This window comes from Oncorhynchus nerka, linkage group LG25 (genome assembly GCF_034236695.1).
Source record: "Oncorhynchus nerka isolate Pitt River linkage group LG25, Oner_Uvic_2.0, whole genome shotgun sequence".
NCBI lineage: Eukaryota > Metazoa > Chordata > Actinopteri > Salmoniformes > Salmonidae > Oncorhynchus > Oncorhynchus nerka.
The window spans coordinates 51,713,901-51,741,830 of record NC_088420.1 but is presented as its reverse complement, the minus strand read 5'-3'; the positions used below and the strand labels follow the sequence as shown (position 1 = coordinate 51,741,830).

Here is a 27,930-nt window from a genome sequence, read left to right as displayed (position 1 = left end):
AATATAACATAATTTAACATAACATAATTTGAGTCAATTGGAGGTGTACCTATGTATGTATTTCAAGGCCTACCTTCAAACAGTGCCTCTATGCTTGACATCATGGGAAAATCAAAAGAAATTAGCCAAGACCTCAGAAAATAAATTGTAGACCTTCACAAGTCTGATTCATCCTCGGGAGCAATTTCCAAACCCCTGAAGGTACCACGTTCATCTGTACAAACAATAGTACGCAAGTATAAATACCATGGGACCACACACACATTTGGGGCGGCAGGGTAGCCTAGTGGTTAGAGCGTTGGACTAGTAACCGGAAGGTTGCAAGTTCAAACCCCCGAGCTGACAAGGTACAAATCTGTCGTTCTGCCCCTGAACAGGCAGTTAACCCGCTGTTCCTAGGCCGTCATTGAAAATAAGAATTTGTTCTTAACTGACTTGCCTGGTTAAATAAAGGTAAAATAAAAATAAATAAACAGCCGTCATACCACTCAGGAAGAAGACGCGTTCTGTCTCCTAGAGATGAACGCACTTTGGTGCGAAAAGTGCAAATCAATCCCAGAACAACAGCAAAGGACCTTGTGAAGATGCTGGAGGAAACAGGTACAAAAGTATCTATATCTATCGCCACTGCTCCAAAACTGCCATAAAAAAGCCAGACTACGGTTTGCAACTGCACATGGGGACAAAAATCATACTTTTTGGAGAAATGTCCTCTGGTCTGATGAAACAAAAATACAACTGTTTGGCCATAATGACCATCATTATGTTTGTAGGAAAAAAGGGGAGGCTTACAAGCCGAAGAACTCCATCCCAACCGTGAAGCACGGGGTGGCAGCATCATGTTGTGGGGGTGCTTTGCTGCAGGAGGGACTGGTGCACTTCACAAAATAGATGGCATCATGTTGAAGTAAAATTAGGTGGATATATTGAAGCAACATCTCAAGACACCAGTCAGGAAGTTAAAGCTTGGTCACAAATGGGTCTTCCAAATGGACAATGACCCCAAGCATTACTTCCCAAGTTGTGGCAAAATGGCTTAAGGACAACAAAGCCCTGACCTCAATTCCATAGAAATTTTGTGGGCAGAACTGAAAAAGAGTGTGCGAGCAAGGAGGCCAACAAACCTGACTCGGTTACACCAACTCTGTCAGGAGGAGTGGGCCAAAATACACCCAACTAATTGTGGAAGCTTGTGGAAGGCTACCTGAAACATTTGACCCAGGTTAAACAATTTAAAGGCAATGCTACCAAATACCAATTGAGTGTATGTAAACTTCTAACCCACTGAGAATGTGAGGAAAGAAATTAAAGCTGAAATAAACATTCTCTCTACTATTATTCTGACATTTCAAATTCTTAAAATAAAGTGGTGATCCTAACTGACCTAAGACTGAATTTTACTAGGATTAAATGTCAGGGATTGTGAAAAACTGCGTTTAAATGTATTTGGCTAAGGTGTATCTAAACTTCCGACTTCAATTGTAAGTTTGAGGGGTTCGGATCACAAAGAAAAACATTTGTGAGAAGCTGAAAAAATGTAAAGATACTGGAGGAGTGCTTGACACCATCTGTCATGCATGGTGGAGGCAATGTGATGGTCTGGGGGTGCTTTGGTGTTGGTAAAGTGGGATATTTCTACAGGGTAAAAGGGATCTTGAAGAAGGAAGGCTATCACTCCATTTTGCAACGCCATACCATACGCTGTGGACGGTGCTTAATTGGAGGCAATTTCCTCCTACAACAAGACAATGACCCAAAGCACAGCTCCAAACTATGCAATAACTATTTAGGGAAGAAGCAGTCAGATGGTATTCTGTATATAATGGAATGGCCAGCACGGTCACCGGATCTCAACCCTATTGAGCTGTTGTGCTAGCAGCTTGACCACATGGTACGTAAAATGTGCCCATCAAGCCAATACAATTTGTGGGAGGTGCTTCAGGAAGCATGGGGTGAAATCTCTTCAGATTACCTCAACAAATTGACAACTACAATGTCAAAGGTCTGCAAGGCTGTAATTGCTGCAAATGGAGGATTCTTTGACGAAGGCAAAGTTTGAAGGACACATGTATTATTTACATTAAAAATCATTATTTATAACCTTGTCAAGGTCTTGACTATATTTCCTATTCATTTTGCAACTAGGACATTTCTAAGTGACCCCAAACTTTTTTCAGGGGCTGCTGAAACGTGGCTATGATGTTTTATCATGACAGAGGCAACAAGAGAGCGATGTTTGATGATGAGAGAGAAGCAAGAGAGGTTCACTTGTCTTTCTAGAGCTACAGCAAAAATGTTTTTAATAACTAACCCACTCACTTTTCTATCTGTGGCTACAGCTTTAAATTTTTGAAAGGCCAGAAGGCGGTCATTCAATCCCAGAACTCAATGCGGTGAAGATGGCGGCGGTCTTGGAAAGGAGTTTTATAGAGATATGTGGATTTGAGAGGGAAACCCTACCAAGATTCCGGGAGATAACTGTAAACCTCGGTAAAACTTTATGAATATTAAAATATTGTTCCGCTTTCTATTCACTGATATGAAAGATTTTCGTGACACACGCTGTAGTGAGGTCGTGAGTGACTCACCATTAGGGCCGCTTACGCGCTAGCTCAATGGGTTGGTTAGCTAGCTAACGTTAGCTACTGACATCCACGGAGCAGGCGTGTTGTCTGTGCTAATAAACTAGCAAGCAAGGTAACTGTGTCCTCTGCAGGTGTAGTTTGATGGACCCGAGCACCACAACCCCAATGTATAGCTAGATACCTCGCTTATCTACACCGTACGCCGAAATGATTTTCAATTATCAGTATCCTCGCGCGTAACATAAGCAGGTTGTTAGCTAGCTAGCTAACTAACAGCTTTTGACCACGGTCTGCTCGTTTTACAGCATACTGTAGCGATGGCTTCCAGATTCTGAAGGTAGTGTTTTAACTATTGGTTTTATATTGACACATTCGTATAGGATATGTATAGATTTCTGCCTTTTTGGTATCTCTTTCATTGACCGCTAACATTGCAACCGCAGTTATTGGACACAGAAAGATGTTGGTCAATCTGGACTCCGGCACAGTCCCAAAAAACCTAGCAAGTTGTTTAACCACCTGTCTGTTTCAGACCAAAACAGTTTGAGACTGTCAACAAGCAAAGCCACGATGCAACATTCTATTGGAACTAACCAGATGTCATGTATGGTTTCTCAACAGGTCTGAATTCTCTTCCTGGCGGTGTAAAATACCCGGACAGCGCAGGAGGCTTTCATTATGAGGAGAGTGGAAAACTCCTGTCCATCACTAGCAACAGATGCATACACTGGTGAGTTGTGCTATGTATGTTTGTAGGTAACTGCGAAAATAAAGTTAACATTTGAGGAAATTAGGGATCCAAAGTATATTGAAAGTTTCCACACATCTGTGGTTCCGGAGTTAATTAAGCAGTAAACATCCCGTCGTGTATAAAAATGCCTGTTTTCTTTTGGCTGCCATGGCTAGAAGAAGAGGTCTCTGTGACTCTGAAAAAGGGGTCTCAAAGCAGTAAAGTGTGCTTAAAGGAAGCATGTGTCTGTCTCCAGATCTCAACCCAATTGAACACCTATTGGAGATTCTGGAGTGGTGCCTGAGCCATTCCTCCAATAGAATTCCATACACTTGTAAAATCTTTGCCAAGGTGCATTGAAGCTGTTCTTGCGGCTCACGGTAGCTCAACACCTTAAGGCACTTTGTCTGTTTTTTTTTTGTCTGTCTGAATGTTCTTATCATATACTTCTTCTGTTTGGTTTTTTGTTCTTTGACAACATTCCAGCGTTGATTTAAATCTATAGCCAGACTGTGTTCTCTTGCCAGACTCTGTCCTAGACTAATCTTGGAGGACCACTGTATGTGACACGGGTTCTATCACACAGTTTCCAGGCTGAGAAGCCACACGATGCAGCTGGCACTGACCCGGGCTAGCCATGTGTCAATGCCGATTTAATTTGACATGTAAAACACACACAGCTTCTTGAGGCCTTAATTGGAATTGGCATGCTGTCTCATCTATGTCCTCTCTCCAGGTCCACCTCTGGGGACACAGTTCAGCTGGTGGAGCAGTCTCTGGACACCAACCTACTGAACAATGCTGTTAAACTCAAGATCACACATTGCCACCTGCTGCCTGGAGGTGTCCACATCCAGGAGACCCTCAACAATGTCATCATCCTCATTGTCACCAATCAGACCGTGCACCGGCTGGTGCTGCCACACCCCACACGCATGTACCGCAGCGTAAGTCCCTCTTTTAAAAACCTTTTTTCATAATGTTTCTAAACCAGAATGCATGAAAAGTATGTCCGAAGCAGGGGTGGAGTTGGGCAAATAATTTGAGAAATGTTTTTATTTGGTTGACAGAGCAGCACGATCTTAGGCACTCCCTTAAACCACTGCATTGTAAGCAAACAAGAAAATGCACATCCAGAGGCGCTGCTTCTCGTGGCCTGTGATTTTAATGTGGGGAAGCTGAACTACGTTTTACCAAATTTTTACCAGCATGTCACCTGTGCAACTAGAGGTGACAACTCTTGATCATATTCACTCCACACACAGAAATGCATATAAGGGTCTCCCTCGCCTTATGGCAAATCTGATCATAACTCTAGAGGTCGACCGATTATGATTTTTCAATACCGATTATTGGAGGACCAAAAAAAGCCGGTGCCGATTAATCGGCCGATTTTAAAATAATAAATAAATAATAATTTTTAAAAAAACACGTTTTTAAAAAAAAAAATTAATAAAAAATTAAAAACCATATATATATTTGTAAGAATGACAATTATAACAATACTGAATGAATACTTATTTTAACATAATATAATACATCAATAAAATAAATTTTGCCTCAAGTAAATAATGAAAAAACAAAGTGTTGGAGAAGAAAGTAAAAGTGCAATATGTGCCATGTAAGAAAGCTAACGTTTCAGTTCCTTGCTCAGAACATGAGAACATATGAAAGCTGGTGGTTCCTTTTAACATGTATCTTCAATATTCCCAGGTAAGAAGTTTTAGATTGTAGTTATTATAGAACTATTTCCCTCTATACCATTTGTATTGCATTAACCGTTGACTGTTGGATGTTCTTATAGGCACTTTAGTATTGCCAGTGTAACAGTATAGCTTCCGTCCCTCTCCTCGCTCCTCCCTGGGCTCGAACCAGCAACACAACGACAACAGCCACCATCAAAGCAGCGTTACCCATGCAGAGCAAGGGGAACAACTACCAGAAGGCTCAGAGCGAGTGACGTTTGAAACGCTATTAGCGAGCGCTAACTAGCTAGACATTTCACTTCCGTTACACCAGCCTCATCTCGGGAGTTGATAGGCTTGAAGTCATAAACAGCGCTGTGCTTGCGAAGAGCTGCTGGCAAAACGCACAAAAGTGGTGTTTGAATGAATGCTTACGAGTCTGCTTCTGCCTACCACCGCTCAGTCAGATACTTAGATACTTGTATGCTCAGTCAGATTGTATTCAAAGCAGGACACGCTAGATAATATCTAGTAATATCATCAACCATGTGTAGTTAACTAGTGATTATGATTGATTGTTTTTTATAAGAAGTTTAATGCTAGCTAGCAACCTACCTTTGCTTACTGCATTCGCGTAACAGGCAGTCTCCTTGTGGAGTGCAACGAGATAGAGGCAGGTCATTATTGCGTTAGACTAGTTAACTGTAAGGTTGCAAGATTGGAACCCCCGAGCTGACAAGGTGAAAATCTGTCGTTCTGCCCCTGAACAAGGCAGTTAACTCACCGTTCCCAGGCCGTCATTGAAAATAAGAATGTGTTCTTAATTTAACTGACTTGCCTAGTTAAATAAAGGTATATAAAAAATATATCATTTAAAAAAATTAAATCTGCAAATCGGCGCCCAAAAATACCAATTTCCGATTTGTATGAAAACTTGAAATCGGCCCTAATTAATCGGCCATTCCGATTAATCAGTCGACCTCTAAACTCTATCCTCCTGCTTACAAGCAAAAACTAAAACGCCAAGTACCAGTGATGTGCTCAATATGGAAGTTGTCAGATGAAGCGGATGCTAAGCTACAGGACTGTTTCGTTAGCACAGACTGGAATATGTTCAGGGATTCATCTGATAACATTGAGGAGTTTACCACATCGGTCACCGGCTTCATTAATAAGTTCATCAACGACGTCGTTCCCACAATGACAGTACATACATATCCCAACCAGAAGCCATGGATTCCAGGCAACATCTGCACTGAGCTAATGGCTTGAGCTGCCTCCATCAAGGATAGTGGCATTAATACAGATGCTTCTAAAAAATCCCGCTACGACCTCCGGCGAGCCATTAAACAGGAAAGCGTTAATACAAGACTAAGATCAAATCCTACTATGCTGGCTCTGACGCTCATTGGCTGTGGCAGGGCATTCAATCTATCATAGATTACAAAGGAAAACCCAGCCACGTGCCTATGCTCGCTTTGAGGCAAGCAACACTGAACCATGCATGAGAGCACCAGTTGTTCCAGACAACTGTGATCTCGCTCTCCGTAGCTGATGTGAGTAAGACCTTTAAACAAATTAACATTCACACGGCTTCGGGGCCAGACTGAGTACCCTGACATGTACTCAGATCACACACTGATCATCGTCTTCCCTGACATTTTCTGGTATTCCTAAAATAAAATGTGTAGTGTTGTCACAATACCAGCATTTTTACTTCAATACTGGGTTTAGTGTCACAATACTTAGTACAATCACTTTACTCAATACCAAAACGATACCATGGTAAAAAAAATAAAATTAAAAGTCATATTAGCCAAAGTCACAGAATTGCACTTGGTCCAGGCGGATAAACTCAGCTACTGCGCTGTTCAATCATTGGTAATATTTTGAGTTCAATATCATTACGTTATATTTTTATGTTAAACATTTTCAGACTGCCATGTATGCATTCATTGTACAATCATACAATACATTTGACTTAGTTTTACCAAACTGCATAACATAATGGTAATTTGAGTGGTAAATCTCTTAAATCAAGATGTAGCCTTGGCCTAATCACAATACAGGTGAGTCCATGTGCATGCATTGAGTTACTGAGCTTGTTTTGGCTGACATCTGTAGCCCCATGACAATCTGTAACCCTTCCATTTGGGATTTATTTCATTGTACTGAGCAACAACATTTGCATAGAAGTAGCTTTATTTTATAAAGGTGCACACTGTCTCTAACAAGTAATAACGTCAATCATGAAGTAAGACGGGGGCAACCCGTCGGAGCCCTATTCAGTCAGTTCGCTGAGGTAATAGATCATCTTTGGGAGAGGTGAGAGCGACTGATATTTAAGTGAATGAAAAAAAGTTTTGGTGGCAGTCAGCATGTTTTGCATTATGGTGTCCATATTATATTATATTATATCGATTGCAAAGCTGGAAGCTACCAGTATCTTGTTGTATTGTAAAGTGTTTTAGCCTGTATGGACATTGTTTTGAGAACAGTTTCAAAATGTCTACGTGCTGTGTCCCATTATTCAAGTGTGTTAACTTCTGTGCAGCATGAAGGGAGGTAACATGATGCCGCCCAGACTCCGAGTGCAGGCTAAGTGCAGCAGGCACGGTGTGCTATAAGTGGGGCATTGACTGCGCTGATAGACTTGATCCGTGAGACACATTTAACAGAAGTACTGAAACTTAACAAATTAGACTACCAAACTGTTTTTCATGTTCTAGTATCAAAGTACAGAAGTTTCGGTATCCTGTGCAACTGGTTTCAAACCAACCTCAGTAGTCCCTGTACTCAAGAACGCCAAGGTAACCTGTAAATGACTACCGCCCCAGAGCACCCACATCTGTAGCCATAAAATGGTTTGGAAGGCTGGTCATGGCTCACATCAACACATCATCCCAGACGCCCTGTACCCACTCCAATTCACATACTGCCCCAACAGGTCCACAGATGATGCAATCTCTCTTGCACTCCACACTGCCCTTTCCCACCTGGATAAGAGGAACACCTATGTGAGAATGTTGTTCATTGACTACAGCTCAGTGTTCAACCCCATAGTGCTCTCTAAGCTCAGGACCCTGGGACAGAGAACCTCTCTCTGCAACTGGATCTTGGACTTCCTGACATGCGCCCCCAAGTGGTGAGTGTAGGCAACAACAACACATCCGTCACTCTGTGCCTCTACACGGGGGCCCCTCGGGGACAATGAGATGGCTTATAGGGAGGAGGTTAGTGACCTGGTAGTGTGGTGCCAGCCCAGGACAACAACCTTTCCCTCAACATCAGCAAGACAAAGGAGCTGATCGTGGACTACAGGAAATGGAGGGCCAAGCACGCCCCCCCCTCCATCCACATCGACAGGGCTGTCGTGGAGAGCTTCAAGTTCCTCTGTGTCCACATCATTAAGGAATTGACATGGTCCACACACACCAACACAGTCGTAAAGAAGGCACAACAATGCCTCTTCACCCTCAGGACGCTGAAAAGGTTTGGCATGGGCCCTTGGATACTCTATGTTCTACAGCTAAACCATCGAGCATCCTGACAGGTTGCATCACCGCCTGGTATCAGACCGCAAGGTGCTACAGAGTACATCACTGGGGCTGAGCTCTCTGCCACCTCTATACCAGGCGGTCTCAGATATGTAGTCTATTTTTAGGGCCTTCCCCTATCTCGATGACCTCGTGCCCCGTGTATATAGCTAAGTTGTCACTACTCATTGTGTATTTATATTCCTTGTGTTATGATCTTTCTATTTTTCTCTCTGCATTGGTGGAAAGGGCCTGTAAGTAAGCATTTCCCAAATTAGTCTACACCTGTTCACGAAGCATGTGAAACATAAAATTTAGATTTGAATACAAATATGCTTTCTCCTTCCTCGCCTCTCTTCTACAGGAGCTGGTGACAGAGCTCCAGATGCAGTCTATCTTCACAGACGTGGGGAAGCTAAGTCTTCAGGATCCAGCCCACAGCGCGGCGATCCCCAGCCCCGTAGGCCAGACAGCAGGCCCCTCCGCCTCAGCAGCCTGGCTCAGCCACCAGGGAGAGGCCCACTATGCCCTGGCATCACCTGCTGGGGGCATCCTGGTCATCACACTGCCCCCACATGACACACAGGGTAGCATAACCATTCTGGAGCTGAAGAGGAGCTCTGTAATGCAGAGACTCGCTGGCTGGATGCCAACTGCAATCAGGTTAGAAATCATGTTGTTGTCCATGAATAGGTTGAGTGTGGGTCCGTGCAATAGCCCCATTGTGTAAAGCAACACTGGTTCTATTGTTTGTGTGTGTGTGTGTAACCCTCCCTGTGCTCCTGTGTCCCATCCAGAGGTGAGCAGAGTCCTGGAGACTTGGCCCTGAGTCTGGCAGTAAGAGAACTGGAGGACGACACCTTCATATTCGCTCTGTGTCAGGACCATAAACTACGCATGTGGTCCTATAGGGTCAGTCCCGTAGAGATACTGTGGTCAGTCTGCATAAGCAGCAGTTCAGAAGCATACCTGTGTTTTTGCCAAGAAATGTCCTTTAGAGGAAGGATGTTAAGCTTAATTTTTCATTTTAATGTTTTTATACCTCAAAAAAGGTATTTTGCAAACATGATGTCCCTCCTCCTCCCTCCTACAGGACCAGGTGTGTCTGATGGAGACTGACATGTTGGAGTACATGCCAGCGTGCCGTGGCGTGAAGGGTTCCCCAGGGCAGGGCCATCGGCTGCGGCTAGCCTTCTCCCCCTCTACGGGGCTGTGTCTGGCCGTATACCTGGCTGTACCTTCCAGGGGACAGTTCACTGTTCTGCAGCTGGTGGCCACGGACAACAATCGCTACAGCCTGGACCACATCTCCTCGCTTTTTGCCACACAGGTACGTGGAGGGAGGCGGGTTGACTGTTGGTGTGAGACAGATTTTATTTAGCTGATGCGGCTGTAATGTGTATGTAGGTAGGATAATATTTTAAAGGAAAATCTCATCAGTAATGGACTGCTGACTGATCTCCTGTATTGTGTTCAGGAGACACTGGTGGACTTTGCTCTGACCTCAACGGACATCTGGGGCCTGTGGCTTGACGATACCAACCAGACCGTGGTGAAATACATCAACTTTGAACAGTGAGTATTACACTTAGATTATCCTTTGGATGTTTATTTATTTATTTTTGCTCCATTGCACCCCAGTATCTCTACCTGCACATTCATTTTCTTCCGATCTACCATTCGTGTTTAATTGCTATATTGTAATTACTTCGCCACCATGTCCTATTTATTTCCTTAACCTCATAGTCCGACCCATCCCGGATCCGGTATCGTGACTACAGCCTCAAGCTCATTACCATAACGCAACGTTAGCGATTTCTAAAAATCGCAAATGAAATGAAATAAATATGCCTGCTCTCAAGCTTAGCCTTTTCTTAACAACACTGTCATCTCAGATTTTCAAAATATGCTTTTGAACCATAGAAAATCAATCATTTGTGTAAGAGTGTTGATGGCTAGCTTAGCATTTAGCGTAGCATTTAGCACGCAACATATTCACAAAAACCAGCAAAGGAATCAAATAAAATAATTTACCTTTGAAGAACTTCAGATGTTTCAATGAGTTACATAGCAGATGTCCAGTTTTTCCTGAAAGATTCTTTGTGTAGGACAAATCGCTCCGTTTTGCTACTACGCATTTGGCTACCGAAACTAACCGAAAATTCAGTCACCTAAACGTTGAACTTTTTTCCGAATTAACTCCATAATATCGACTGAAACATGGCAAACGTTGTTTGAATCAATCCTCAAGGTGTTTTGTCATATCTCTTCATTGAAATGCCGTTCGTGGAAGCATGGTTTCTTGTCAGAATCCCATGGAAAAATACCAGTAGCTGAGTTTTGCGCACCAATTTCCACGCAGGACACCGTGCGGACACTTGGCAATTGTAGTCTATTATGGTCAATCTTCCAATGATATGCCTGCAAATACGTCACAATGCTCCAGACCCCTTGGGGAAACGATAGAAAGGGTAGGCTCATTCCTGTCGCATTCACAGCCATATAAGGAGATCATGGAAAACGTAGCTTCAGAATTCCTGTTCATTTCCTGGTTGCAGAAACATCTTGGTTTTGCCTGAAGGTTTTGTTCTAGGGCACTCACAGTGAAAATCTTTGCAGTTCTGGAAACGTCAGAGTGTTTTCTTTCCAAAGCTATCAATTCCATGCATATTCGAGCATCTTTTCGTGACAAAATATTGCGCTTAAAACGGGCACGTCTTTTTATCCAAAAATGAAATACTGCCCCTAGAGTCTTATGTTAACTTACCTCATTTGCACTCGCTGTATATAGACTTTTTGTTTTCTTTTGTTCTACTGTATTATTGACTGTGTTTTGTTTATTCCATGTGTAACTCTGTTGTTGTATGTGTCGAATTGCTATGCTTTATCTTGGCCAGGTCGCAGTTGCAAATGAGAACTTGTTCTCAACTAGCCTACCTGGTTAAATAAAGGTGAAATAAATCAAATACTTTGGATAGTGTAATGGACTCTTATGCTTATACACTCAACGGCCAGTTTTCTAGGTTCACGAAAATGTATTTTTATTTAACTAGGCAAGTCGGTTAAGAACAAATTATTATTTACAATGACTGCCTAGGAACAGTGGGTTAACTGCCTTGTTCAGGGGCGGAACGACAGATTTTTACCTTGTTAGCTCGGGGATTCGATCTAGCAACCTTTCGGCTACTAGTCCAATGCTCTTTCCACTAGGCTAGCTGCCGCCCCGGGTCGCACCTATAGACTGGGAGTCACGTGGCTTGTTTATATAATGCAGGCAGACCGGCATCGCAGCATTTCGACGAAGCAAAGCGAGTGACCTAAGAGACTGGATGCGGTATGATCGTCAGTGCCTGGCGAGCCGGATCCAGCATCTCAGAAACTTCCACCCACTCGTGGGCTTTTCACACAACAGGCGGGTCACAAATGACGGAGCAGTACAACAGTGTGTAGAAGAGCATCTCAGAACGCACAACTCGTCGATCCTTGTCACAGATGGGTTATTGCAGCAGACGACCACGCTGGATTTACACTCCTATCAGCTAAAAACAAGAAGGCGCTCCAGTGGGCACGAGATCACCAACACTGGACAATTGAGGAGTGGAAAAACATGACCTGGAACATGACAGCGAGTTCAGTTTACTTGAGTGGCCTGGTCAGACCTCAACCCAATAGAACATCTTTAAGATAAGATGGAACGGACTGTTCGCAGCATGGATGTACCGCCGTCCAATCTGCAGCAACTGTGTGATGCCATTGTGTCAGCGTGGACAAACATCCTTATGGAACGTTTCCGACACCTTGAAGAATGCCCCAAATAATTCCGGCTGTTCTGGAGGCAAAGGAGGGTCTGACCGGATACTAGATGGGTGTACCTAATAAAGTGTATATTAATATATCCAAAATAATATTTGGAGTGTGGTCATTTCACACTCCTATTTTCTTTTTTCTTTTTTTCTTATCTAACCTCCTTTATGATATGTCTCAGTTCCACGGCAGGTCAGTGGAACCAGGTTTTTGTGCAGCCTGCCCCCGAGGAGGAGGTCCACATCGGAGCAGACCAGGACCCCAGGGTAAGACAACATCACATCATTCACCGCTGATTTCAATTGTGATTTGTACTGATTAATCAGAATTTACTTAAACAACAAAAAAAGATGTATGACTTTGCCCTCTATCCAAACATCATTGCAATTGGAGGTGTAACGATTCACCAATACGCATCGTTCCCCGGTTCAAATGTTTAAGAGAGTGCATCTGTCTGCGGGACCCCAAATGGGTCCAAATGTACCATGCATTGGTCAGAAAATCGATTTAAGACGTTACGAACTGCCGGTTGAATTAAAAAAATTCTCATGTTACTTTCTACCTTCCGAAGATTCCTTTCACAGCTAATGCATCCTCTCCTTCAGTGTGGAACTAAGCATGTAACTGTGTTGACAGTCATTGATCTACTAGTCATTTTGCGTGCCGAACAACCCCAGGCAATATCAGTAGCCGCGTCAAACTGCACGCCTTGCGCAGCTTCGCGGCACCTTAAGCATTCAACTGCTTGCGCAATATGAGCTTTTGTGAGTTTAGTGATAACCAATCAGATTTGCTGGGTTCTTGTTCTGAAATGCATCGTTTTACTGGAATAAAAGTAACCTACTGGAGACTGCTATAACTGCTGATCCGTGCTTACTTGGGACTTTATTTATGATTGTTCAGGATCACCGTCAGTAATAGTTTCGCTTTAGGAGAAAGCGGCGCCACTGGCCGCCACGCCACCATTATTGTTTTTGTCTTAGAGTTGAGAAGCGTTGCTCAACATGGTAAAAAAAATAATCATTACACTACGTATTGTGCTCTTCTATCGCGTGTGCAATGATGTCCCAGGGCGAAAAACGGTTTGTTTGCAATAACTTCTTCTGTAATATCGCAAAAGGGCTTGGATTCCAGGTTTAAACAGTCTGTCCATTTTTTTTTTTTTTTTGATGTACAGGGGAACGTTGATGTCATAACGGCTCTAATCACTTTTGTGAGCCGCACTGCATGGCCGACGCGGGAGCCCTCTGAGCGAGGCAGTTAACCCACTGTTCCCCGGGCGCCAACGACGTGAATGTCGATTATAGCAGCCCCCCCGCACCTTTCTGATTCAGAGGGTTAAATGCGGAAGACACATTTCAGTTGAACGCGTTGTTGTACAACTGACTAGGTTATCCCCTTTTCCCTTTACGTACACCATGGACATAATTTACACAAACACACACAGAAGGAGAGAAGTTTGTTCAGAGAGGCCCAGCTCAGGAGCTCCAACATATTTTAATTTAGAAGGGAAAATGAATGTGTTTATGCATTGTTTTGCAGCGAACTGAATTGCATTGATTCGATCCTCTAAACAAACGAAATCGTTTCAAACTAAAGCGTATCTCATCGGAGCCCATGTTACTAGATTTGAATCATCTTGAAAGGGGAGATCCACGTCCCTACAATTGATCAACTCTCCCGAACAAGTATCCTCTTTTTCCATATTGTCAACATTGGGCCTCGCCACAAGAATAACGCTACACTTTGTAATCAAGCTAATTTGTCTTTGTGTTATGACAGGAGACCTACCTGGACATGCTGTTCTCCCCCCTGAGATTCACTGCCTCTGCTATAGTCAAAGCCTTACAGATTTACAGGAGAGGCACAGAGCGAATCGCCGACCTCCCCTGGGAGACCCTCAAGAAAGAAGTGACGGTGGCGGTGGAGAACGAGGTAAGCTAGACCAGCTCTTTGCTTATTCTCTCTCGCTCTCCCCTTTTCCTCCCTTCTGCAGACTTTTTATTTTATCGACTGGTTTCTGCTGCGTTTCCAATATGTATTCCCCTCTCCCCCGATGTAGCTGCAGAGCAGTGTGACAGAGTTTGAGTTTAGCCAGGAGGAGTACAGGCAGCTGCAAGTGGAGTTCTGGTCTAAATTCTACGCCTGCTGTCTGCAGTACCAGGAGGCTCTGGCCACTCCGCTCGGCCTACTGCTCAACCCACACACACACATGGTCTGTTTGCTGAAGAAGGTACGGGAAGGAGAGGCGCCCACACATACAGCTCCATGTCTTCAAACACACACAACTCTTTTATACGTGTCTGTTTCTTTTATGTTTTCTACGTAGTTTCTTCAGGACCATCTATCCCAAAAGGGACTAAGTGGACCCAGTTTCTATTAAAAGTATTTCTGGATTGCTTTCCTGGATTTTTGTCAATCAGTGAATGACTGTGTTTATTCAAGGGCTTTGTGTCATTCCTGCTGCCCTGCTTTGCTGTGGACCACATGTACCTGTCCTTTGACGAGTACCTGTTCTCAGAGGAGGATACGCCTGTCAGTGAAGGTAAAGACCTTTCTCCAAACTCTCTTTACTGTCCGCTACTGGTCAGTCCCTCCAGGATTTCACGGGATTTGTTTGTGGTATTTGCGGGTGAAATGCTTGATTTGACTGCGGCAATTCTGACATTTTGCGTGGCCATCTGTGTTGGTTTTGTCCAATTTGTGGCAAGAATGATGCTGACTGAGTGAAAAGATTTGACTGTTGAACAATATTATGCGGCAAATGTATATTATGCGGCAAATTGGTTGAAATTGCAAGCCCTCTTTTTGTACTGCGGTGATGGGTCAGTTTTATGTGATATTATTGTGATTTGACTGTTATGTGCGGTAGAGGTCGACCGACTTAATTATGGGGGCGATTTCAAGTTTTCATAACAAGGAGTAATCTGCATTTTTGGATGCCGATTACATCGCACTCCATGAGGAGACTGCATGGCAGGCTGACTACCTGTTATGCGAGTGCAGCAAGGAGCCAAGGTAAGTTGCTAGCTAGCATTCAACTTATCTCATAAAAAAACAATCAATCTTAACATAATCACTAGTTAACTACACATGGTTGATATTACTAGTTTAACTAGCTTGTCCTTCGTTGCAAATAAACAATGCGATGCCTGTTACTTTATCATCGAATCACAGCCTACTTTGCCAAACAGGTGATTTAACAAGCGCATTTGCAAAAAAAGCACTGCCGTTGCACCAATGTACCTAACCATAAATACCTTTCTTAAAATCAATACACAGAAGTATATATTTTTTAAACCTGCATATTTAGTTAAAATAAATGTATGTTAGCAGGCAATATTAACTAGGGAAATTGCGTTGCTTCTCTTGCATTTAGTGCAAGCAGTCTGGGTGTATGCAGCATTTTGGGCCGCCTGGCTTGTTGCGAACTGTGTAAAGACCATTTCTTCCTAACAAAGTCCGTAATTAATTTGCCAGAATTGTACATAATTATGACGTAACATTGAAGGTTGTGCAATGTAACAGCAATATTTCGACTTAGGGATGCCACCTGTTCTATAAAATACAGAACGGTTCCGTATTTCACTGAAAGAATAAACTTTTTGTTTTCGAAATGATAGTTTCCGGATTTGACCGTATTAATGACCAAAGGCCCGTATTTCTGTGTGTTTATTCTATTATAATTAACTCTATGATTTGATAGAGTAGTCTGACTGAGTGGTGGTAGGCAGCAGCAGGCTCGTAAGCATTCATTCAAACAGCAGTTTTGTGCGTTTGCCAGCGGCTCTTTGCAATGCTTGAAGCACAGCGCTGTTTGACTTCAAGCCTATCAACTCCCGAGATTAGCCTGGCAATTTTATAGTGCCTATAAGAACATCCAATAGTCAAAGGTAAATTAAATACAACTGGTATAGAGAGAGAGTCCTATAATTCCTATAACTACAACCTAAAACTTAACTGGGAATATTGAAGATTCATGTTAAAATGAACCACCAGCTTTCATATGTTCTCATGTTCTGAGCAAGGAACTGAAATGTTAGCTTTCTTACAAAGCACATATTGCACTTTTACTTTCTTCTCCAACACTGTGTTTTTGCATTATTTAAACCAAATTGAACATGTTTCATTATTTATTTGAGACTAAATAGATTTTTATTTATGTATTATATTAAGTTAAAATAAGTGTTCGTTTAGTATTGTTGTAATTGTCATTTTATATATATATATAAGGCTGATTTTAATCAGGATCGGCTTTTTTTGGGCTTCCAATAATCTGTATTGGCATTGAAAAATAAGAATCGGTCGACCTCTAATGTGCAGTGATTGGTCAATTTTGCAAGTCCTTTCATATTATGCATTATCGCGTTGGGACTAACTGGTTCTCTCATTCCTCTGTCTACTGGTTCTTTTATGTATAGACCTAGTAGCCATTTTAGATCCAGAGGGCTCTTTACTCACTGGGTTTATTTTTGTCAACTGTATTTAAAGTAGCCATTTTGGCTCAAAGTACCAAGTTGGTTTTGTTTGTATGGTAGACATTTTAGTTCCGTAACACCTCCCTAGACTAATCCTTTCCCTTTCTGTTTAGTTATGTTTTGGCTCGTCTGTGCTCCCCACTGACCCCGGTTTCCCCTTTTACCATGTTTCTCTATGGCCAGACCCAGAAGTTGCTCGTGACGTGATGCAGCTGGTGCAGTGTCTGAGGCTGGTGAGTGACGCGGTTCCGGGGGACATGGCCTATGAGATGGAGAAGGCCCTGGAACATTTACAGTCACCTGAGAGGGCTGCAGAGATGGTGCTGGAGAACCTACTGGCCAATGACAAGTCAGTACAAAACACACACGTCAACAGTTGACCTTTTTTTCCAAAATGCCTATGTACCGTTTATGGAGGTAAATTTGAAAGTCAATGAATTGACAAATTCTCATTGGCCATTTTTATGTCTTCGATTCTCATTAATTGAATTTCAACCAACAAACCTTCTTGACCTCCTATGGGTCCTACACATTTAGGCATTGCTGTGTTGTGTGACTGACCGTTACGCATCTTTCATTCCCATCATAGTGAGAATGTGATCGAGGACATTCAGAACAAGCTGCAGGACATCCGTAACCCGGTGTCAGCCATGGCTGTACTGATCAGAGAGATGGACCTGGAGACGGACTCCGAGCCAGGAGGAGAGGGACCTCTCACCACAGGTAAACGCCTAGATAATATTAGACCTACCAACGCTAATATCTCAGCACAGATTAGCCCTAGATAATGCTATGCGATGTCTGTTTTATCAGCCCTTGGGTTTTTGATCCTATTGTTATTTGAGTAGAAACTTAAGCTGAATCCTGTTTGAGCTTAGTCTGTGTTCAAACTGCGGTCAGACTTCTAAATGAAAAATAATCGGACTCATTCAAGTGTAAATTGGTGTGTGTGCGCGTTTTGTTTTTTACGTGCATGTGTGTGTCCCAGCAGGCCTGTCAGTGCGTATTAGTCTGTCCCAACTGTATGGCAGCAGTGTGGCAGTGGCTGTTATCTGTCAGGCTGTCTGCCAGATGGCCATGACCAGAGTCCTGTTCTGTAGGGACCTACTCATACTGCAGCAGCTCTACCTACGCCTCGGAGACAATGTACGTACACACATACACTGTGCCCAATCGTACATACTCCAGCATGTACACACATTTCCCGACGTTTGGACTCCTACCATACCCACTTTCAGCCATTCACATCTCAAGCTACTCCTTTGACTTAAATGTGTGTGTGTGTTTTCCAGGTGTTCCTGGCTGGAGGGGATCAGCTGCTCCAGCTACAACAGGACCTAATCCCCCGCTCCTCTCACCTGCTCTCCTCCTACTATCTCCTCAAACACATCAGCCAGAGCCTGGCCACTGCCGTGCCCCTCGACATTATGTACGCACACACACACCCACGCTATACAGATACTACCGTCAGCGTATATGAGGGCCAAATTGTAGTTTTCGGGTTCCTCAGAGAAACTAAAATGTTACTTGATTTTTCTTCTCCAGAGATGCCAACCTGCAGCACCTTTCAGTCTTAGAGCTGTCTGATTCTCCAGCCCTGGCCAGCAACAGATCTGGTGTGTTTGAGGGGATCACAGCGAGGCACAAAATCACTCATCTTTGATCACATAATGAGTCTGACCGCAACATAGTCAAACACGCACTAAATCCTTTCCACCCCCTGTCCCCCACCCCCCTTTAGTGTTGAGCCCTCAGACGGTGGTGGAGCTGTTCTACCAGAGCGTAGCGCGGAAGGCCATCGTCACCCAGATCTACTCCCAGCAGCAGAGCACGGCTCTACTTCACTGGCCCCAAATGGTCTCCAGCGTGGTCACCTTGCTGGCTCAGCAACTGTATCCTCACACACACACCGCTAGGCTAGCCCTAGCGTCGATATATGCTTCAGGCAAAGCTATTCTTATCCTCAAACGCAGCTAGACTGGATTTGGAGTGCTTTATGCTAGGTGTTTCTTCTATTTCACAGGCATTAGCGTACTCTAGGCTAAGATTGATATGTTTTAGGCAAGTTTTTTGATTATTGACCTATTGAGTTGCGATGAGCTGTACTGTATATTTATGAAGAATTTGTCCCTTAACACACACACTCTAGTTGGCCTAACAATCCAGGCTTCCAGTTCCCTGAATGTCTGATGGGCAACTGCCAGTACACACAACTGCAGGTGAAAAACTTCCCACAGTCTCAACGACCCTCACATAATATACTGAACAAAACTATAAACGCAACAACAATTTCAAAGATTTTACAGTTCATCTAAGGACATTAGTCAATTAAACCTGGATTTCACTGGCAATACAGATGAGCACCTGTTGTGACCACCATTTCCCTCATCTCTTCACATAGTTGATCAGGCTGTTAATTGTGGCCTGTTTAATGTTGTCCCAATCCACTTCAATAGCTGTGCGAAGTTGCTGGATATTGGCAGGTACTGGAACACGCTGTCGTACACGTTGATCCACCATCCCAAACATGCTCAGTGGGTGACATGTCTAGTGAGTATGCAGTCCATGGAAGAACAGTGACATTTTCAATATCCCCACACAACGCCATGCACGCTGTCTGCCCGGTACATATTAATCCGGGAAGAGCAAGCGTGCCAGTGGCCATCGAAGGTGAGTATTTTCCCACTGAAGTAATTTACGACGCCGAACTGCAATCCGGTCATGACCCTGTTGAGGACGACGAGCACGCAGATGAGCTTCCATTAGACCGTTTCTGGAAGTTTGTGCAGAAATGATTTGGTTGTGCAAACCCAGCATTTCATCAGCTGTCCGGGTGACTGGTCTCCGACGATCCCACAGATGAAGAAGCTGGATGTGGCGGTCCTAGGCTGGCGTGGTTACCTGTGGTCTGCGGTTGTGAGGCCGGTTGGACTTACTGTCAAATTCTCAAAATGATGTTGGAGGCAGCTTGTGGTAGAGAAATGACCATTCAATTATCTGGCAACAGCTCTGGTGCACATTCCTGCAGTCAGAATGCCAATTGCACGCTCCCTCAACTTGAGACATCTGTGGCATTGTTGCGTGACAACTGCATTTCAGTTGGCCTTTTAGTGTCCCAACAGAAGGTGTTGCTGACCAGGCTGATGGATTATCTTGACAAAGGACAAATGCTCACTAACAGGGATGCAAACATTTTTGCACAAAATTTGAGAGAAATAAGCTTTTTGTGCGTATGAAAAATGTCTGGGATCTTTAATTTCAGCTCATGAAACATGGAACCAACAGTTTACATGTTGCGGTTATATTTTTGTTCAGTGTAATGTTAGGTTGTTGTTTCTTTTCTCCCCTGACTGCATAACCAATTTCCCAATTGGAACAATAAATATGTGTGTATTGATTGTTTGTCAAAGCAGATTTGAATGAAAATCCTACAAATACATTTGAAATAGAATCCATTCTCACGTTCTCTCTCTCCAGGAGTATGTGCGTCTCATTGGGCCCTGGTGTCAGGTGAACGTGGGCTCCTGCCGCTTCATGCTGGGCCAGTGTTACCTGGCCAACGGAGAGGGACAGAAGGTGTGTGTTTTCTTTATTTTATTTTTAGTGCATTTGAGAATAAATTTCTGAAATAAATGTTTCTGTAGTTCTAAGGGCAGTGGCTGTAACTATCCTCTGCGTTTCGACCTGTAGCATCGGTGCTTACGGTATCTGTTGTGTTCTAATCTCAATCATGTTTGTAGCGGTGTGTTTTTTGTTGTTTTTACCCCGTCCTGTCATCTTGTTTCGCCAGGCACTGCAGTGTTTTCAGGAGGCAGCGACAGAGGTGGAGAAAGAGGAGTTTCTGCTGAGATTGACAGGAGCTGAGGAGGAGGAGGTCACAGCCGCCTCAAGACTACAGTACTACAACAAGGTTACTATGGATTAGTGTTGCACGGTATACTGACACTTTGGTACTTTTTCGATACTGGAACATTTAAAAAATGTCTTGGTACTAGTACTTTTTGTACTTCTGTCAAATGTGTCATGGATCAGGTCTGTATCGGCGATTTTCCCCCTTATGGCACGAGCGCATTGTACCTGCCCCACTTAGCCTGCACTGGGAGTCTGTGCTGCATCATGTGAGCTCTCCACTTAGCCTGCACTGGGAGTCTGTGCTGCATCATGTGAGCTCTTCACTTAGCCTGCACTGGGAGTCTGTGCTGCATCATGTGAGCTCTCCACTTAGCCTGCACTGGGAGTCTGTGCTGCATCATGTGAGCTCTCCACTTAGCCTGCACTGGGAGTCTGTGCTGCATCATGTGAGCTCTCCACTTAGCCTGCACTGGGAGTCTGTGCTGCATCATGTGAGCTCTCCACTTAGCCTGCACTGGGAGTCTGTGCTGCATCATGTGAGCTCTCCACTTAGCCTGCACTGGGAGTCTGGGCTGCATCATGTGAGCTCTCTGCTCATGCTGCACAGAAATTAACACGCTACTAATAATAATACAACACGGCATGTAGAAATTGTTTTGTGAACAGTAATTAACAATGTCCATACAAGCTAGAACACTTTACAATTCAAGAAGATACCGGAAGCTTCCAGCTTTTGTAGGCCTAACTTTCCTTGCTAGTTTACAGCTAAAGTGAAAATCTATTCACTACCCATAGTACTTTGTTTGTGGTAATATGGAAACCATAATGCATATGCCGATTTCAAAGCTGATATGGCTTTTTTTTTTTTTTTTTGCCTCGGTATGGAAGTCAAAATTCTGGTATCGTGACAAAACTATGGATTGGAAAGCCTTCTTTGAAACACAATGTGGATATGTGTGCAGGTTTAATTGTGTGTGTGTGTTAGGTGTTGCGGTTACTGGAGGATGTTGGTCTACCAGAGCTGGTCATCCATCTAGCCACTCTGGCCATAACGGAGGCCGTCAACGACCCCAGGAGTCAGGCTGCCCTGTGGACCCGCATCTTCAAGCACCACCTGGACCTGGGACACAACAGCCAAGCCTACGAAGCCCTCACACAGAACCCTGACTCCAGCAGGCAGTTGGACTGTCTGCGTCAGCTGGTGGTGGTTCTTTGTGAACGCTCTCAACTTCAGGATCTGGTCCAGTTCTCCTACGTCAACCTGCACGACGAGGTACACACAAACACACACTTTCTCTTTACATTTGGTCAGAGCCCATTATGGACACACTAGATAATTGTATTAGATCTGTGTTTGACCCTCCCCGTGTGTCCTCCCCTCCTCTGGCTGCAGGTGGTCAGCATCATTGAGTCCAGGGCCAGAGCAGTGGACCTGATGTCTCACAACTACTACGAGCTGCTCTACGCCTTCCACATCAACAGACACAACTACAGGAAAGGTAGTTGGGGATTAATGCTAGTAGCGGTTCGAAAAGGAGGGTGACGGTATTTTGAATCGCCGTCCAGTGTGTGTTTGCCCCTTTCTGTATGGTGTGTCTATATAACTGTGTTCTCACTTCTAGCGGGTACGGTGATGTTTGAGTACGGCATGCGTCTGGGCAGGGAGGTGAGGACCCAGCTAGGTCTCCAGAAACAGGTTAACTGTTACCTGGCCTCCCTCAACTGTCTACGACTCATCAGACCTGACTACGCCTGGATCGTACAGCCGTCCTCTGGCGCGGTGTATGAGAGGCCTGGCGCGTCACCAAAGAGGAACTACGATGGAGAGTTTGCTACTGGTCCAGGTGAGACTAGACACTACAGCCGTAGCTGTTTTGCGTCTTTGTGCTACTCTTTGTTGGGTTGTGAAATGTGTATGACAGTGAAGTTGGTTCTGAAGTCGATTGGTCTGTGTGTCTGCAGTGAGTGGTCAGATCGACATCCTGGAGCTGAAGGACCTTCAGAAGGAGTACACCCTGGCCCGTAGCCGCCTCAACCTGGCTCAGCACCACCCGCCGTCCGCTGCCATCGCAGGTACAACACTGACACAATATTCTTTCAAATGTATGAACCATGCCAAGGTGAAATGTCAGTCAGTAAGCTATTGTCAATTAACTGTAGCCTTTGGCGCTTCTTTTAAATGATCATTTATTCCTGTAGGGCAACTAATCTCTTCACAATTTCCCCCAATCTAATGCCAGAAATCTAATAGAGGACTGTGTGTGGTGTTGCAGGCAGTGCCTCTGCAGTAGAGATGGTGTCCCTGCTGGTTCAAACAGGACTGTTTGACTGTGCCCTCTCACTATGCCAGACCTTCAAATTGTCTCTCACACCCATCTTCGAGGGGCTCGCCTTCAAGTAAGTTGCTAGCTTCGTTAGGGCAGTCTGAACTCTACGGAGTGACTTGAATTTATACGCATATCTCTCGTTGACATTGCATGATTTACGTAAATGCCATAGTTATGCATGTACAGTGCATTCTGAAAGTATTCAGACCCCTTGACTTTTTACACATTTTGTTACGTCACAGCCTTTGATTACATTGATGGGAAAAAACTATTTACACATAATACCCTATTATGCCAAAGCAAAAACGGGTTTCTAGAAAGTTTTGTAAATGGATTAAAAATACATTTCATTGACATAAGTATTCAGACCCTTTACTCAGTACTTTGTTGAAGCACCTTTGGCAGCAATTACAGCCTCAAGTCTTCTTGGGTATGATGCTACAAGCATGGCACACCTGTATTTGGGGAGTTTCTCCCATTCTTCTTTGCAGATCCTCTCAAGCTCTTAGGTTGGATGGGGAGCGTCGCTGCACAGCTATTTTCAGGTCTCTCCAGAGATGTTCGATCGTGTTTACGTTAGGGCTCTCAAGGACATTCAGAGAATTGTCCTGAAACCACTTCTGTGTTGTCTTGCCTGTGTGCTTAGGGTTGTTGTCCTGTGGGAAGGTGAACCTTCACCCCAGTCTGAGGTCCTGAGCGCTCTGGAACAGGTTTTCATCAAGGTTCTCTTTGTACTTTGCTCTGTTCATCTTTGCCTCGATCCTGACTAGTCTCCCAGTCCCTGCCACTGAAAAACATCCCCACAGCATGATGCTGCTACCACCATGCTTCACCGTAGGGATGGTGCCAGTTTCCTCCAGACGTGACTCTTTGCTTTCAGTCCAAAGAGTTCAATCTTGGTTTCATCAGACCAGAGAACCTTGTTTCTCATGGTCTGCGAGTCCTTTAGGTGCCTTTTGGCAAACTCCAAGCTGGCTGTCATGTGCCTTTTTACTGAGGAGTGGCTTCTACCTGGCCACTCTACCATAAAGGTCTGATTGGTGGAGTGCTGCAGAGATGGTTGTCCTTCTGGAAGGTCAGTGAACATCAGGTTATTGGTCACCTTCCTGACCAAAGCTCTAGGTAGAGTCTTGGTGGTTCCAAACTTCTTCCATTTAAGAATGAAGGCCACGGTGTTCTTGGGGACCTTCAAAGCTGCAGACATGTTTTGATACCCTTCCCCAGGTATGTGCCTCGACACAATCCTGTCTCAGAGCTCTACGGATAATTCCTTCAACCTTATGGCTTGGTTTTTGGTCTGACATGCACTGTCAACTGTGGGAACTTTATGTAGACAGGTGTGTGGCTTTCCAAATCATGTCCAATCAATTGAATTTACCACAGGTGAACTCCAAGTTGTAGAAACAGCTCAAGGAGGATCAATGGAAACAGGATGCACCTGAGCTCAATTTTGAGTCTCATAGCAAAGGGTCTGAATAATTACAGTACCAGTCAAAAGTTTGGACACCTACTCATTCAATGGTTTTTCTTTATTTTTTACTATTTTCTACATTTAAGAATAATAGTGAAGACAACACAACTATGAAATAACACATGCAATCATGTAGTAACCAATAATGTTTAAAACATCTAAATATATTTTATTTGAAATTCTTCAAAGGAGCCACCCTTTGCCTTGATGACAGTGCTGAGCACTGGCCGGCTGCTTTTCCTTCACTCTGCGATCAAACTTATCCCAAACCATCTTAATCACCCAACCTCAACCCAATTGTGGAGGCCAGGTCATCTGATGTAGCACTTCATCACTCTCCTTCTTGGTCAAATAGCCCTCACACCACCTGGAGGTGTGTTTTGGATCATTGTCCTGCTGAAAAACAAATGATAGTCCCACTAAGCGCAAACCAGATGGAATGGCGTGTCGCTGCAGAATGCTGTGGTAGCCATGCTGGTTAAGTGTATCTTGAATTATAAATAAATCTGTGTCACCAGCAAAGCACCATCACACTTCCTCCTCCATGCTTCACAGCGGGAACCACACATGCGGAGATCATCCATTCACCTACTCTGCGTCTCACAAAGACATGGCGGTTAGAACCAATAATCTCATTTGGACTCATCAGACCAAAGGACAGATTTCCCAGAGTCTAATGTCCTCTCGTTTCTTGGCCCAAATGGTGTCATTTAGTAGTGGTTTCTTTGTAGCAACCGTCTCTGAACAGTTGATGTTGCAATGTGTCTGTTACTTGAAATCTGAAGTATTTATTTGGGCTTCAATTGGAGGTGCAGTAAACTCCTCTGCAGCGGCGTTAACTCTGGGTCTTCCTTTCCTGTGGCGGTCCTCACGTGCGCCAGTCATGGTGGTGGATGGTTTTTGCAATTGCACTTAAACTTTCAAAGTTCTTGAAATTTCCCTGATTGACTGACTTGCATCTCTTAGTAATGATGGACTGTTTCTCTTTGCTTATTTGGGCTGTTCTTGTCATAATATGGACTTGGTCTTTTATACCACCCCTACCTTGTCACAACACAACTGAACCCATTAACAAGGCACACCTAATTAATTAAATGCATTCCAGGTGACTACCTCAAGAAGCTGGTTGAGAGAATGCCAAGAGTGTGCAAAGTTTTCAAAAAATATATGTATACTTTTTTTGGTTACTACATGATTCTGTGTTATTTCATAGTTTGTGTTAACTATTTTTCTGCAATGTAGTATAAAGAAAAACCCTGGAATGACTAGGTGTCAACTTTTGATGTGTACTGTATGTAAATAATCAATTTTTTAAATTAATCCATTTGCAAAAATGTAACAGTTTTTTTGCTTTGTCATTATGGGGTATTGTGTGGAGATTGATGGGGGAAACATGTAATTTAATCCATTTTAGAATAAGGCTGTAACGTAACAAAATGTGGAGAAAGTCAAGGGGTCTGAATGCTATCCCAATGCACTGTATTTAGTCTGTAGTGATCACAACAAAGTAAGCAGTTGTGCCTTGTCTGAACTCCCATGCACATACAAGGGTTTTATTCCTGTTGGTTCATAGTGGTGTGATGCTAGCTTCTTTTTATTATTAAAAAAAAAACGAATTCTTTTTTTAGGTGTATAAAGTTACAGTATGGTGGAGAGGAGAGTCAGAATGAAGCCTGGAACTGGCTGGCTGCCAATCAGCTGTCTACCATCATCACAACCAAAGAGTCAAGGTTGGTTGTTTTAAATTTGACCACTTCATAGTACAAATTGGTTGGTCATTCCACTGTGGTGCTGTTGAGATTATAACAGTTCATCATAAAAATATCAAATTAAGCCAAAGCGAAATTGTGCGAGTGAAAAAATGATAAATAGTTGTATTTTCCCCTCCAGTGCGACAGATGAGGCGTGGCGCCTGCTGGCCTCCTACCTGGAGAAGCACCCTACACAGAATGCTCAGCACCATCGCTGTGTCATCAACAAGCTGCTGTCACACGGTGTACCGCTGCCAGACTGGATGGTCAACACCTACAAGGTGAGAGAGCGCAGTATTTGTGCTACTATTGCACTAAATGTGACGCTGTGCCATTTGAGATGATGCAAGACTCATTTTCCAAAATTAATTAGATCCTGTAAATATATATATATATTTGCTCCCTTGTATTGTAACATAAGCCTGTTTGCTCAGGGTGTGGACGCTGCAGCATTGTTACGGCTCTACCTGAACTATGACCTGCTGGAGGAAGCAGCTGAGCTGGTATTGGAGTACGTAGATGCTCTCCTGGGGAAGGGACACCAGTACTTCGGCATTGAGGTACATTACAGCAGGGGTTCCCAAACTGTTTCACTCTGGCCCACTTCCAGCATTGGGGAACATCCCGCAACCCCCTGGACATTGCATACCTAGGAGCTATTTATGAAATGACTGACACGAGGAAAACTGATGCACTACCCGCTTTTGTAATTGTGCTAATACAATTTAAGGGTAAATTGAAAGCCGAACTGAGTTCCTTCACTTTTTGGGGGGGGACCCCACATTACAGCATAAATCACTTGCAATTGTTTTACCCATTTGAGTTAACTTGATTCTCATCTCTAAAATGTAATCGGGATTGATAAGATTAAAGCCAAATGTTTGTCCTTGTTTCTCTGAGATGTTAATGGTGTGTGTGTGTTACAGAGGCCCCTCTCTGCTACAGCATCATTGGTGTGGCTCCCATACACTTCCATCGACCAGCTTCTTCAGGCGCTCAACGAGACCCAGACTAACGCCAGTGTAAGTCCATTTAAAATACTGTTTTTAAATTATATTGTCATCAGTTTAAATGTTAACACGAATCACCATGCTTCTTATGAATGTACTCTCAGATATACAACAAACTGCAAGACAAGCTGAATGACTACCACAAACTGGTGGACCAGACAACAAGGCGAAGGCTCCAGGCCCAGTAGCACCTCAGTCAGAACACAGGCTCAATCTCAATTAACCTTTCCTCCTCACCTTAACCGTATTGGAAAGAATGTGATGAATCAAGGGAAGACTAATTGAAAGAGCCATAGCACTGCCCCTCCATATGGTGCGCTTACTGTCATGACTCTGGAAGATAAATACACCTATTTTTGTATTAAGGTTCAAATAAACACTTTGTATGAATCTCACCAGATTGAGTTCAGGAAAAGAGTGCAGTGCATCTTACCTGCTTGTTGCTCAAATGTACTGTATATATTGTCTGAGTTCCATTCTAACAATTCAAGGTGTTTTCACCTCTGGAGACAATGTATTTTTTACATTGTAATCATATTGAAACATGTCCTTTTGTACTTTGCTGCCTGTGAACTTTTACAATCATGTTTGTTGTAAATTGTAATGCAATTAAAGTTTTCCTTGGTATTGAGAAGTTGTCCTAAATGCCATTTTATTAGTATTTGAACACTGAAGGTAGACTCAGCGACATGAAACACAGC

At 43.6% G+C, this 27,930-nt stretch overlaps 1 protein-coding gene across 2 annotated transcripts; it reads left to right on the top strand.

The window, feature by feature from the left end:
- The first annotated feature begins 2,374 nt into the window (after positions 1–2,374).
- On the top strand, positions 2,375–27,863 carry nup160 (nucleoporin 160). Of its 2 annotated transcripts, none has more exons than XM_029634854.2 (30): positions 2,375–2,490; positions 3,207–3,315; positions 4,052–4,262; positions 8,901–9,199; positions 9,334–9,448; positions 9,630–9,866; positions 10,014–10,111; positions 12,522–12,606; positions 14,123–14,275; positions 14,403–14,573; positions 14,786–14,885; positions 17,002–17,167; positions 17,408–17,541; positions 17,810–17,964; positions 18,111–18,247; positions 18,364–18,434; positions 18,560–18,710; positions 18,968–19,037; positions 20,296–20,394; positions 20,609–20,728; positions 21,656–21,943; positions 22,064–22,169; positions 22,293–22,514; positions 22,633–22,743; positions 22,944–23,067; positions 26,097–26,198; positions 26,359–26,500; positions 26,654–26,779; positions 27,146–27,241; positions 27,334–27,863. In XM_029634854.2, the coding sequence occupies exons 1-30, from the start codon at positions 2,400–2,402 to the stop codon at positions 27,415–27,417; spliced, it is 4,173 nt and encodes a 1,390-aa protein (XP_029490714.1). In that variant the 5' UTR covers positions 2,375–2,399; the 3' UTR covers positions 27,418–27,863. The 2 variants fall into 2 exon arrangements, with proteins under 2 accessions (XP_029490714.1, XP_029490713.1); XM_029634853.2 differs by having other exon boundaries at positions 17,807–17,964.
- The last annotated feature ends 67 nt before the right edge of the window (positions 27,864–27,930 follow it).